The 13,670-nt window shown below is 33.2% G+C and overlaps 2 protein-coding genes across 4 annotated transcripts in view; one reads left to right on the top strand and one right to left on the bottom strand.

Moving 5' to 3' along the window:
• LOC144451584 (basement membrane-specific heparan sulfate proteoglycan core protein-like) overlaps positions 1-13,670 on the bottom strand; it is a 140,007-nt gene that overhangs the window by 80,541 nt on the left and 45,796 nt on the right. For all 3 annotated transcript variants that reach the window (XR_013482300.1, XM_078142471.1, XM_078142472.1), the window contains exons 3-5: positions 3,768-3,877; positions 3,111-3,169; positions 2,223-2,374 (exon numbers count right to left, since the gene is read on the bottom strand). Coding sequence is in view for 2 of the 3 variants with exons in the window: in XM_078142471.1 (XP_077998597.1) it covers positions 2,223-2,374; positions 3,111-3,169; positions 3,768-3,877 (321 nt within the window). In the remaining variant the exon portion in view is untranslated. The remainder of the gene's footprint in view (positions 1-2,222; positions 2,375-3,110; positions 3,170-3,767; positions 3,878-13,670) is intronic.
• Positions 4,980-9,758, top strand: LOC144451439 (type-1 angiotensin II receptor-associated protein-like). Its single transcript, XM_078142279.1, has 4 exons — positions 4,980-5,149; positions 6,076-6,110; positions 7,145-7,286; positions 7,673-9,758. The coding sequence occupies exons 1-4, from the start codon at positions 5,126-5,128 to the stop codon at positions 7,916-7,918; spliced, it is 447 nt and encodes a 148-aa protein (XP_077998405.1). The 5' UTR covers positions 4,980-5,125; the 3' UTR covers positions 7,919-9,758.

Here is a 13,670-nt window from a genome sequence, read left to right as displayed (position 1 = left end):
GTAAGTATGTTGAAATTCACCTGCATTTGCTTCATGTGTGTTCTCTACAATATTTACGGTTCTATTCAATCGAATTTAAACTTTTAGAAAAAGTCCACTATTGATACAAACTAGTCAAAGACAAAGTTTTCTGAAAATCTAGCTAAATCTCCTACTGAGAAAATTGTGAACAGTGCATGTCAGTAGTATTCCATCACACACTGATAGGCAGTTACAATTAGTTACTTGATTCAGTTTACTACAAACTCAATCTCCAGTTAAGTTTGAAAGTATCAAGTGAGGATGACATCATTACATTTATAATACTCCAATAGCATAAACTAATGCTGTTGGTGGTAAAAATAGAATTGTGTGCTAGAGAAATCCATTTGACTATAACATGGGGTATGATGACCACAAATATAAGACTATAGACTATATGTGGTTTGGAATCTCATAACATCTTTTCTTCTCTCTTGGAAGCCATGGATTACCTCTAGACTACACTGAAATCAGCCTTCTAATTCTAACTCAATAAGCATACCCGGCTATCATCCTAACACTGTATGTAATGTATACATTTATGATGTATTAAAGCTGATCATTTGCAAAGTTCAGGTTGTTTAACTTGCAAGCTAATACTGTTTTTACTGTTATACACATGACATCTAGCTCAACATATGCTGTCAAGCCCTTAATATTAAACATGACATGAAATCGTCAACTTGCAGAGAAATATACATATAGTTCGAACAACACTATCACAACAATTTACATATCCAGTTAGTAAATATAGGGAAATCGACAGAGTGACCAAATATAGTGAAATCGACAGAGTGACCAAATATAGTGAAATCGACAGAGTGACCAAATATAGGGAAATCGACAGAGTGACCAAATATAGTGAAATCGACAGAGTGACCAAATATAGTGAAATCGACAGAGTGACCAAATATAGTGAAATCGACAGAGTGACCAAATATAGTGAAATCGACAGCTTGACCAAATATAGGGGAATTAACAGCTTGACTGGGAAATATACCACGTCAAGTCAAATAAATACCATGAAATTGACATATGATATAGATAGCACACATACATGTCAAGTCCTCTTGTACACGCTACCAATATGCCATCTATTATACCAGCTGTTGATGTTGCTGTTCTGTTAGGTCAAAGGTTAGGTCAAGGGTCACATACAAGTAAACTTTATCAGCTACGTCTGAAGGCCAACTGCTTGATTTATGTGTCCAAAATAACCAATATTGGTGAATTATGGGAAAACTAACTCTTACACAGTACAACCATTTAGTAAAATGTTCTAGTAATGAGTAAAACATATGGTGAAGTCTATTTACAATGATGTACAACAACCCTGGCCTTGGCATTCTAAGTATGTCATTAATTGTACTGGCAATGACTTCTAAGTTTGTCAGTTATTTTTTACAACCATGTTCCAACTTTATAAATTGTTTTATGTCATGTTCAAAGTTTGTTACCTATTTTTACAGTCACGTCCACACGTTGTAGATTATTTTTACACCATGTTCAAAGTTTGCTACCTATTTTTACAGTCATGTCCACACGTTGTAAATTATTTTTACACCATGTTCAAAGTTACCAAACAATTTTTATAGCCATGTTCAAAGTTTAGAAGTACATGTTGCTATAGCTACATTCAAACGTTATCATTTTTTTACATCATGTTTAAAATGTTCATAGCCCATCCTAAAACTTACACAATTGTTGTTCAAAGTTGTTAACAATTTTTTCCGCCACGTTCAAAGTTTAGAATAACCATGTTGAAACTTATAAATAAATCTGTTTTATTCAAATTTCCCCTTACTTCTATGTCTTTAGAGTGTAGCTTACAGAGATTAATGTGTATTATTAATCAGACTTCCCACTGATTTTCCCCATCAAACACTATTTTATACTTCTATCTTGTTTCTAAAAGTGAAACAACAAAATATAAAGTTTAGACCCAGATTACATGTAACTCAGAGATTTGAGTTTTTGTCCTGTTGGAGAATAGAAATGAGATAGAGATCAATCTTATATAGCGCCCTCTATGGCTAACAACAATTAACTTTTGTTTTGTTCTTTTTTCAAGTTCATGCAGGTTTACACACACACACACACACACACACACACACACCCTCATGAAGTCCTTTATATGGAATTATCAATGGAAAACACAGAATGACCTTGAAAAAAGGAAGTTTTTTCTACAACAAACTTACCACCAACAAGCTTAATGTCAAACTTGGTAGGATCAACAGCCAGTGACCCGACGAACCCTGACAGAATCGCTGAAGTGACTGCATCTTCAACTTCTTGAAGGTCAAGGTTATCTGCTGTACCGATATCAAGGATGGCAATTGTGCTACCAGGTCTGTTAAAGTACAAATCAGTTGTAATAAGTGAATGTCTGAATTTTTTACACAAAATTAGCCAAATTTGAAACATGACAATTTGTTCATGGTCCCGTCAAAATACATTTGAGGCTTTGAAAATTTGCTTTCAAGGAAATCATTAATCTGTTATTTTTCCATAGTTAACACAGTATTCAGTGGCCATATTGGATGTTAGTGGCCATATTGGAGTCAGTGGCCATATTGGATTCGGTGGCCATATTGGACTCAGTGGCCATATTGACATCATTTGGACCTATTTTTCACTAATCTGCAAGAGTGACCCCTGATTTTTGTCTTCAATTTAACTGAGAATGAGTGTTCTTGAACAAGCAAAGGTAAACATTTTATTTTTTGTATTAAAAAAATGCTACTCGTGTGACTCAGCTCATTGTACACACTGAAGTTAAAATTTGCAAAAGTAAATAAATGAGGAAAAAATAATAACAGCATACACAGAGAAAAAAATCAGTACTACGTATATCAATGAACCCATTAAAATAATTTACTGAGTATAAAAACCGACCAATTAAAATCAGTTATGCCCTATAAAACCGACCAATTAAAATCAGTCATGTCCTAAAAAACCGACCAATTAAAATCAGCCATGTCCTATAAAACCAACCAATTAAAATCAGCCATGTCCTATAAAACCGACCAATTAAATTAAATTACTTGAAATGTTGTTACAAAGTTTATAGTAATTATGTTACTTACAAAAGTTGGACTACTGTAGCAGTCTGCGTGCCAGGAATATTTATGAATAGCTTTTCAACCTGGAAGAGAAAAAAACTTTTTTTGTGATGATTGCTAAAAATTTTGCAGTCAAATATATTTTTTGTAAATATTTTTTTTTCTGTGATGTTTACTAAAACTTTGGTAAAATACAGATTTTCTTTGATGATTGCTGGAAAAATTACTTGTTCGTGATGATTGTTACAAATAGGTCAAAATATGGAGAAGAAAAATTTCATACAGATTTCTGTAGATTGCTCTTGAATGAATAACTCATTAATATATCACCAGCAGACTTCTTACAATGAAAATGAAAGAATGTTGTCATTTCACAAAGAACTGAAGACTTACAAAGCATTCTACAATACCATGACTGATCAATATTTCCAGTCCTAATCAAATGAACAGCGCCACCTAGTGTCAACTTTATCCAATCTTTTGTCTTTCCAAAAAACAAGAAAAAGTGAAGTCCTTTTGACTAGCAGCCTGAAGACATGGCTATCTGACTCGACACACTTCTGACTTGACAGCTGAACAACATTACATGTATAACACCACTAGTCAAGTTTCTGGGCTACACTTTAATGATATCACAACAGGCATTCAATTTTGAATCATGCTCTCTTGAATCACACCTACCTCTGTCTCTATAATGTTGGCAACGCGTTGAAATTCCGGATCATCAAAGCCATTAGCAAAACTCTCTTTGTATTCTATGTTGTCAAAGGCCATTGTGGACCGGAAGTACACTGCAATTAAAAAAAAATTAATACAAAATTGTAAAAAAAAATTCAATTTAATATCAATCTTGTGCATGTCATTTTGTCATTTTGTTGGCTACAATAGTTTATTTCTTCATTTTTAGGTATAAAGTACATCAAGACCAAGGTCCCGCAATTTAAAAAGTTCTTGAAATCTCTCAAAACTTTGCCAAATGAAAGCTTATTCCTGATTCATTTGAAATGATAAGGGAAATTTTAGATTCTTCATGATTTGTTTATGGAAATCAACAATCTTTTATTTTCTCACAGACTTTTACACAGTATTTGGTGGCCATATTGGATTCATATCATTTTGACCTCGTTGACCTCTATTTGAAAAAAATTGTATGGTTACCTCTGATTTTTTAAATTTTAACCAAGAGTGGCAGTTTAGAGAGATTTGAATATTTTAGATTTGTCTTCTTTTTTTTGCTTGGTCACTGAGGTCACGGAGGTACATAATTCTTTGTTAAAAGAATACAAGTGTACACTATGTTACATGTATATGTTGTCTACACAGCAATTTCTATAGTGTAAGCAAAGTCACCCATTTGAGGCATAAAGTCTGCCCTCTATGGCTAAAACAAGAAAGCTTGTAAAGTTGCGTCACATAAAGTGTTCATTTACAAGGGGCTTGATTATGTACCCAAGACAACTATTACTGAAGCACAGAAACAATGACTAAAGTAATGCAAATATTTCAATTGTCGTCAGAGGGCAGGACTTTAAGAATTTATGTGGCAACATTAAGTATTCACTACACAGAGAAAGCAGGTATATAATAAAACCATTATTGAAAAGACTATCAACAACAACCTAACAACACTTCCCAAACATCCTATCATGTCCCCCACTTTAACTTCCACTTCTATTTCAATAGCATATGCCCAAAGGATTTGACAACTACTTCTATTTCATTAGCATATGCCCAAAGGATTTAAAGAACCACTTCATACAAAAAAGAAAAGATTGACCTAGAAAAAGAACAAAAGATTTGACCTCAAGTAAAAGAAAACGTACGACATAAAGCTATTTGGTCACTGACTGGGTGTTTTCCAATTCATTGGTCTGTATGCCTTGTTTATGTGGCGTTGCCGTCACGACAACTCATTATATTATTCCACCATACAATGGTTGTTGGTCTCTGTGTTTGATATCAAAGTGTTGACACAACTAAAACTGCTGTGACTTTCTCTCTACAAGTTTTTGTAAAAATCATACCGGAAATTTCTAGCAATGGGTTGTCGTGTTCCTCTATGGGTAAGTGATCTTAAGAACAACCAAGAAGGTTTTTTTTATTGATATCGAGTGGTCATGTGTAACATTACAGAATATAACGTACCTTGAGCATTTTAACATCCTTGACCTAGACAGTTGTGCTGTTTTGGTACGATAGTTTCAACAATTTCTAGAAATATGTTGTCCTGTTCCTCTGTGGGCAAGTGATTTTAAATTTTAAGACAATCATCAAATGAAGTTTCTGGCTGTTACTGAGAGGTAAAACACTCAAATAACAGTTTTTCCAAACAAATTTTTTGTTATCCTTGACCTAACAATGCACACTGACAAGACAGTTTCAATATTTCGATTTGTCCAAATTTGTTAAATTTGTAACAAGAGGCACGATCAAAAGAATACAATAATTTGACCAAAATGCCAAAAACACAAATACTTGAATTTGGTTACAGTCAAAATGAAAGTAAAATATGAAATTATTTTTGTCAAACACAATCTGGTTAAAACTGATGACAGGTTCTAATCCTGCCAAAGCCATAACCGTTTAACAGTACACACTTGACCTGAAAGGGATTTGAAAGACTTCAGGATTATTTTTCAAAATTTGACATATTTTGCTTTGACAAATCATGAAGTATATATTGTAAAATATATCTGGTGAAGATTTGATTTTCTCATCAAACAAAAAAGTTTTGACAAATCAAAAGTTATGTTATATTTTTGGGTAGGTTTTCATTTCTCTATACAGTAAACTTTTGATAATGCAGGAAGTATGTTACATATTTAGTGTATTACATATTTTATTGTGTCAGTGAAACAAGAAAGTTGTCTTTTTTCCCCTTTGATTCTGTTGAGTAAGAGAAGTGTCGTTATATTAATTGATATTTGGTCATAATTTGAGAATTTGTATAGTAATAAGATCTTCATGTCCATCACCTTATCTATTGCAGCCTTGTGTTCTACTCCATACCTGGCTATCAGTGGCGTAAGTATATCATGTCTTCTACCAAGTACTGCCCCTTTCTAGTTACGGTTCAGTGAGATATTAGTACAATGTCTTATACCACATAATACCCATTTCTAGTTACTGTTAATGAACTCTGTTTGATACAATCATTCAGATTGACAGAACACAATTCATAGAACACTAGAAGTGAAAAAGAGTTTCAATTTGGTGTTTCCTGGCAATAAGGAAAAACTATGTTATGTGAAATCATGAAATGACTCTCCAGAAATCAAAGTTTATGAAAGTGCATTCGTTTCCTGGAATAGCATCCCCTTTAGAGGAGACACCTATTGAGACAGTAAATATAATGTCCTTGGGGTAAAACAGTCTTTGTGATGTTGACTATTGTTGGTTAAGGTCAAGAATTGACCAAAGTTGTCTATTCATGTATTCATTGTATTTAGAGTGACCCGCCGACTGACCAGTGAGGTCATTGTATTTGGAATGGCCCTACTGACCAGTGAAGTCATTGTATTTGGAATGGCCCTACTGACCAGTGAAGTCACATCCATACTAATAATAGATCTCACTTCACTGTAAGTCCATGGTCAGTCTAAAAATGTAGATACAAGCATTTAAATGTCACTTGCACGTAAATGCTAATGTGAGTAGTATGCACCTAGCTCAGGAATACATATCTCCAACTTTGCTGTTACTATCAAACCAGAGTGACTATAGCATTTCAATTAGGCAGCATGATTTTTTTTTTACGTCTCGCATGTGTTTAGTTACAAATTACATGAAATGAAATTAACATCACTATCAGACGGAACAAGGAATATTCAAATACAAAACTGTTTATTTGTATTCATAGTGAGATAAAATGTAATATTTCATGTTTGTGCTCGCTATCAGTGCCTGTATATTGTTTGTGTAATTCGTAACCAAAAAACATTGTGCAAGACGTAAAAACATCATGCTGCCTAATTGAAACTCTAAAGTCATTTTGGTTTGGTAGTACTCTGTCTGAGAAAACTCAGACGCCTTTTAATTTTTCATTTATAATTTTGCAGGGGTTTCCAAGCATCACTTGGTTTTGGTACATATCAAAATGGTCCTTGGATTACCAACTCTTATGCTTGGATGAATTTCACTATAGTAGCCTTTGGTGCTTGGACCGTTGGACAGAGAAACATCAAAGAAAATTGCCTTATAGTGAGTAGTATTATTCTATTTCAGAGAAATGGTGCTGGGTAATCATGGCATTTATCAGAGAGGGTGCTGGGTAATCATGGCATTTATCAGAGAGGGTACTAGGTAATAGCATTTATCAGAGAGGGTGCTGGGTAATGGCATTTATCAGAGAGGGTGCTGGGAAATGACATTTATGAAAGGAAGTATGTATGGTGTATATCACAAATTTACTGGGTGGTACCATTTTTTCTTTTTTGGTAAATCAACAAGCCCTTTGGCAATAATTAGTTCAGATCAAGCTGTTGGGGTTTTTTTGTTTACAGTTGAGTATTAGTAACTAGTGTTTTGTTGTTTTGTTTACAGTTGATTGCTAGTAACTTATATTTTGTTTTGGTTTTTGTTTACAGTTGATTGTCTCTCTCTTCTTGGGTTTCATCTTTGACATAGTGTTCCTAGCTCTCTATGAGAAAGGTTTTGATTGTGTTGATAACAACACAGCATGTGGCCGTGGCTGGAGTGAATTCCTATGGAGCTTTATCATGGCCGTCCTTAACGCCATCTGTAAGATTATGACATTGATCATAGCTATCTGTGAATTCATGTACAGGAATGGAAGTGGACCCAATGTGAAAGCGTCTGTAACAGTTGCTTAAAAACAATCATCATTATTGTGGTCAGCTGTAACTATGGAATTTGTCATTCTGGTGACAATCAATGGCCAAGACAGAGATCAAAAGCTCAATGCTAAAAACTTTGAACTGCTAACACTTTCTGTAAATCAATCACCATCGTTGCAAATAACCATAAGACGACACCATTATAAGAATGAGTTTAGATGTATGGACATTTTTGTATAAGTCGCTTAAAACAATTGCCGTCTGTGAATATGAACACCATAGGTAGAAGAGCAGAAGAACATTATTTGAATTAATAAAAGCGTGATTTCATTTTACTGAGAGGCCACTCAGAAATTACAAAACAGTTTTGGGACATCCTAGCTTGTTTAGAGAAAAATATGCTGTAGAATATCTGGTGCAAATTAATAACTACGCATACATTCTATTCCTTATTTAATTAAGAAATATACAAATTTTGAAAAGTTAATATATATTATTTTGCAATCGATAGAAAAGGAAATATGTGAATAAGGGACAACTATTGTTGATAATCACAATTTCTCATATCACCCCAACGTTGCCATAACAACACTTGTTTGTTCATCTTGTTTCACATAAATCATAATCTCTTTCTTTCAAGTAATCATCAATTTATATTTTTTATCATAGACAGACTATTTGGTGGCTTTTTTGAAGTACATTGTGTGTTTTATTTTCAAAAAAAAAAAGATATCACAATTTTTCACAAATAGTGCACAGATTTTCTTAAACTGATGCTTTTTGCCCAAAATACATTGCTGTTTTGTTCTTCTTGAATTTAACCGAGTATGAGTTGCTGTTTTCTTGAAGTGAAACAGTAAAATTTGAAGACTTTTGATTTCTGATGCACATACTACGTTACAGTTACAGCCATTTTGTTATGACATGTATATGTAACTACAGACTAATGTATATAGGCTGGAATTCATATCTATTATACATGTCTTGTAATAGCTTTAAAATAACATGGATCTAGCAACACAACATTTAAAACTGCACTAGCTGAAACTGAAACAGCTTTTTTAAAAAATATTTTGTTACATAAAATAACTTGCTTGTATCATACACCATGAACAGTATTGTATAACCTGTTGATAAACATACTCTTGTAGCTGTAATACTAATAGATCAAATTAAATTGATTGTGGGTCCGCACCCAAAAATCAGTGCCCTCATTGGTGATCATGATTTCAATCTGTTTCTGTACTGCTTATGGATAAGAATGACCACTGATTAACATGTACAATGTCTAATTATTGGTATTTTAACACTTTCAGTGAATATATTGGGATTGTCTGATTGAAAAATGATACTCCAGTTACATCTAGTACAGTTTTAAGATAGTGACAGATTAAATATCGAGCTTTCGCTCAAGTTTTCATTTGTCACTACACTACCCGCAGATTATATTGACCACTACTAAACAGATTAATGTCTTTTTATAACTAATTTACCAATTTTTAGTGAATATATCTTTGGTTATTTGCTGAAAATAAATGTCCTAGATACAGCTAGTGCAGATTTAACAAACAGAAAAATAGCTTCATTTCTCATTTTATACAGTGACAGAAAAGTACTTTTTTATTATTCAGGAATTACTTTACTACGGATTACTAGGATAGTGACTCTAATTATTAGAAAGGAATTATACTTTACTACGGATTACTAGGATAGTGACTCTAATTATTAGAAAGGAATTATACTTTACTACGGATTACTAGGATAGTGACTCTAATTACTTTGCTAATTACTTTTTTGGTTTTGTTTTTGTTTGGTGTTTCTTTTGGTTTGGTTTTGTTTTGTTTGTTTTGTTTTTGTTTTGTTTTTGGTGTGTTTTTTTCTTGGGGGGGGGGGGGAGTTGTTTTGACTTATTAAAAACATATATGTAAAATTTCAGATATGTAAATAATTGCTTCATATGAAATTAAACAGAAATTCACAAAATGTTGATAAACTGTTAGAGCCTTCCATCTTGATCATACCCTGCAAGTATAACTTATTGTCGTAAACCACAACCTCTTTTTATGGCAGTGTCATGGAAAAATTATCAGTTCTGGTTTGCAAGAATGGTATAACTATGGTCTCAAAACCTACATGCCCCTGTGGTCTATATAGGAACATGTGTAAAATCATAGCTACATGCTCCTGTGGTCTATACAGGGAAAGAAACGTGTAAAGTTAAGGCTATATACCCTTGTGGTCTATATAAAGAAGGAAACATGTATAAAATTAAGGCTGCATGCCCCTGTGATAGCCTGGCAAGCTATGATAACACTGGTACACTGTATCAAATACAGGCGCTGAATATTTACACTGTTGAAGATTTCATGACCTTTGACATTCTGTGACCCTAGATGACCTCTCACTGTTATCATTAGGACTCCAAGGTCTGTGTCCTATTGAACTGTAAACTACTTATTTTGTTGTCAAAACACCTCTCAGCTTGTCTGAAACTGTCTCATTATTCATTCCCCACAGAATCCTGAACTTTAGCTATAATCCTGACTAAACTTAGCAAGTATCCTAACTTGTTTTATTTCTGCTCTTTAACCCTGAACTTCAGACTACATAAAACTTGTCATTTAAAGGCCAGGGTGTCAATCCCAGGTTGTTACATTAGTGTTATCCTATCAGTGGAGCCATGAGGATTACATTCTTTTGCTTTGGAAAACATTTTTAAGGTACTGACAAACAACTATTTTCAAGTCTAAATTCTACTGTCTAATCTGAACTGGGAGGAAGGGTAGGGGTTGGAGGGGTGGGATTTGAACTGAAGAGAGGGATGGGGGTTGGAGAGGTAGGGGTTGGAGGAATTGGGGTCCAGTTCATGTATTTTTTGGAGCTGCACTCAGTTCTACTGAGATGTTAGTGTACATTATCTGATAACTGATATCATGGCCATTGAGTAGCTGATAGTAAAAGTGATTATGTTGGTGACAGTTTGTAGATTTGGCACAGTCCTACATAACATTTGACCGATGTTATCTGAAGTAATTTGACATATTATGCTTGAATGTCTTTTCCTTCATTAGAAATTGACAGTTTTTGTTCCCAATGAAAACAGGACTAACCCCAAAATTCCTGTGGTCAGACAAAGGACAGAAAATAACCACAACAATGATAAAGTTGGTGATGAATAAACAATTGCAGTCAAAACTGTAGAGTGATAACATTTCGATCAGTGCAGTTACCTGATCAAAAATAATTATCAAAAAGTTATCAAATAAAATTGTTACAAGATGATCCATATGGTGGATGAAATGAACAGATGTCAATAACAATTAAGAATCAAATATAACATTGAAATGAACAGATGTCAATAACAATTAATTGAAATGAACAGATGTCAATAACAATTAAGAATCAAATATAACATTGAACAGATGTCAATAACAATTAATTGAAATGAACAGATGTCAATAACAATTAATTGAAATGAACAGATGTCAATAACAATTAATTGAAATGAACAGATGTCAATAACAATTAATTGAAATGAACAGATGTCAATAACAATTAATTGAAATGAACAGATGTCAATAACAATTAAGAATCAAATATAACATTGAACAGATGTCAATAACAATTAATTGAAATGAACAGATGTCAATAACAATTAAGAATCAAATACAACATTGAACAGATGTCAATAACAATTAATTGAAATGAACAGATGTCAATAACAATTAAGAATCAAATATAACATTGAACAGATGTCAATAACAATTAATTGAAATGAACAGATGTCAATAACAATTAAGAATCAAATACAACATTGAACAGATGTCAATAACAATTAATTGAAATGAACAGATGTCAATAACAATTAAGAATCAAATACAACATTGAACAGATGTCAATAACAATTAATTGAAATGAACAGATGTCAATAACAATTAATTGAAATGAACAGATGTCAATAACAATTAAGAATCAAATATAACATTGAAATGAACAGATGTCAATAACAATTAATTGAAATGAACAGATGTCAATAACAATTAAGAATCAAATATAACATTGAAATTAAATACATTGTTGACTGTACAGAGACATGTTACACTGTTAAGAGTTCAACTTTCCATTTTATGGGTCACTTCATCTGCTTGTTATTTTTATACCCCAACTCTTAGCTGTCAAACATTTCATGTTTAATAGATACAAATGTTGTACAGTGCAGGTACCATATGTTTTCTTCTACTACGATATCAACAAAGTAGGGTTTCTAAAACTTATTATGGGATTTCTCACCTAGACACTTTGTTTACTTGTCACTACAAACTATATGCATGGAGTTATATATACAATCTCTTTCTCGCCATTGTAAAGTCAAATTCTTCAGCATGACATTCTGTTCTTACCATTGATAGCAGTTTAACAGTTATTGGAGCCTTGATATAAATGTCATGACATTATCACGTCTTCATATAACTTATAGCTATTGAGTTTGAAGTAAACTGAATGAAGTAACCAATTATAACTGCCTGTCAAAGTATGATGGATTTCTACCCTTTCCCCTGTACAGATTTAACTAAATTTTTGATACAATTTCTCCACTTGACTAGACATGGAGAGAGTGAGAGAGCATAGAAAATGAGCCTACATGTATAGTTACTAGACTACAAGGCACACACTGTGTTAAATATTTGACAATTACTATTTTTCATCGACAAAATTATGAATTTCACACATTACAATAATACAGCTAAGGAATTTCTTGACGAGATGCTTCACTTAGTTTCCATGCTAAGCCTATGATATATTTAGACATGACTAAAGCTATAAAGTATGGTTCCACAAGTTACAATAATACATGTCAGTCTGCGAATTTGAAAACTACACAGTTCACTTACTTTTCAAGTTACAGCTGCGTGAAATATTTGGATAGTATTATATCGACAAAAGTATCATTTCCAGAAGTTAGTATGATATGTCTGGAAACTTTTCACCTCAAAAGTTATTTTAATACGTCTGGGGATTTCTCATCTCGACATTTCGCTTACTTTTTAAAGTACAAACTGTGAAACATTTGACTGTTACTACTTCTCATCTACGAAGTATAAATGTCACAAGTTACGATACTAAGCCTAATGATTTTTCTAGTTGAGATGCTTCACTTAATACTAGGCCTGGAGATTTCACACTGACAACAATGTAGACATTTTGCTTAGTTTTCACGCTACACATTTGAAATATTTACACATGACTATTATATAGCTAGAAATAGTTTTCATATGTACTAAGGCTGCAGATTTCTCATCTTGACACGCTAGACAGTGTGATATATCTGACTATTACAGTAACTCCATTCACCATACATCAATTGGTATAGCGATATGGCCTAGATACTTCACTTAGTTTTTATAGCTAGGAGTGGGTGAAAACATTTAGCTATGAGTGGCAAACACTAGGAAAACATTCTGCTGGGGGTAAGGGGATGGAAGGAAGGGGAGGGAAGGGAAGGGAAGGGAAGGGAAGGGTGATTGAACGACTTGAAAAATTAATGTCTAGAAGCATTTGGAAAAGTTTTGTCAAATGTTTGTCAATTAGGCTTGGTGAAATATTTCCCACAGATGAGACGAGTGAAATGTTTGGTTAGGACTTTGAAATTATTTGGCTAAGACTAAGACTGTGTTGTTGGCTAGGTAAAGACTTGAAAAATGGTTGTCTAGAAGACAGAAAAACTTTAGTTAAAGGCAAACGTCACTCCAGGAAATGAAGTCATTTCATGGTTCTGGAGAGTCATAAT

This window comes from Glandiceps talaboti, chromosome 21 (genome assembly GCF_964340395.1).
Source record: "Glandiceps talaboti chromosome 21, keGlaTala1.1, whole genome shotgun sequence".
Classification (NCBI taxonomy): domain Eukaryota; kingdom Metazoa; phylum Hemichordata; class Enteropneusta; family Spengelidae; genus Glandiceps; species Glandiceps talaboti.
Note: the sequence above shows the minus strand (reverse complement) of the source record. Positions and strands in the feature narration are given on the sequence as shown.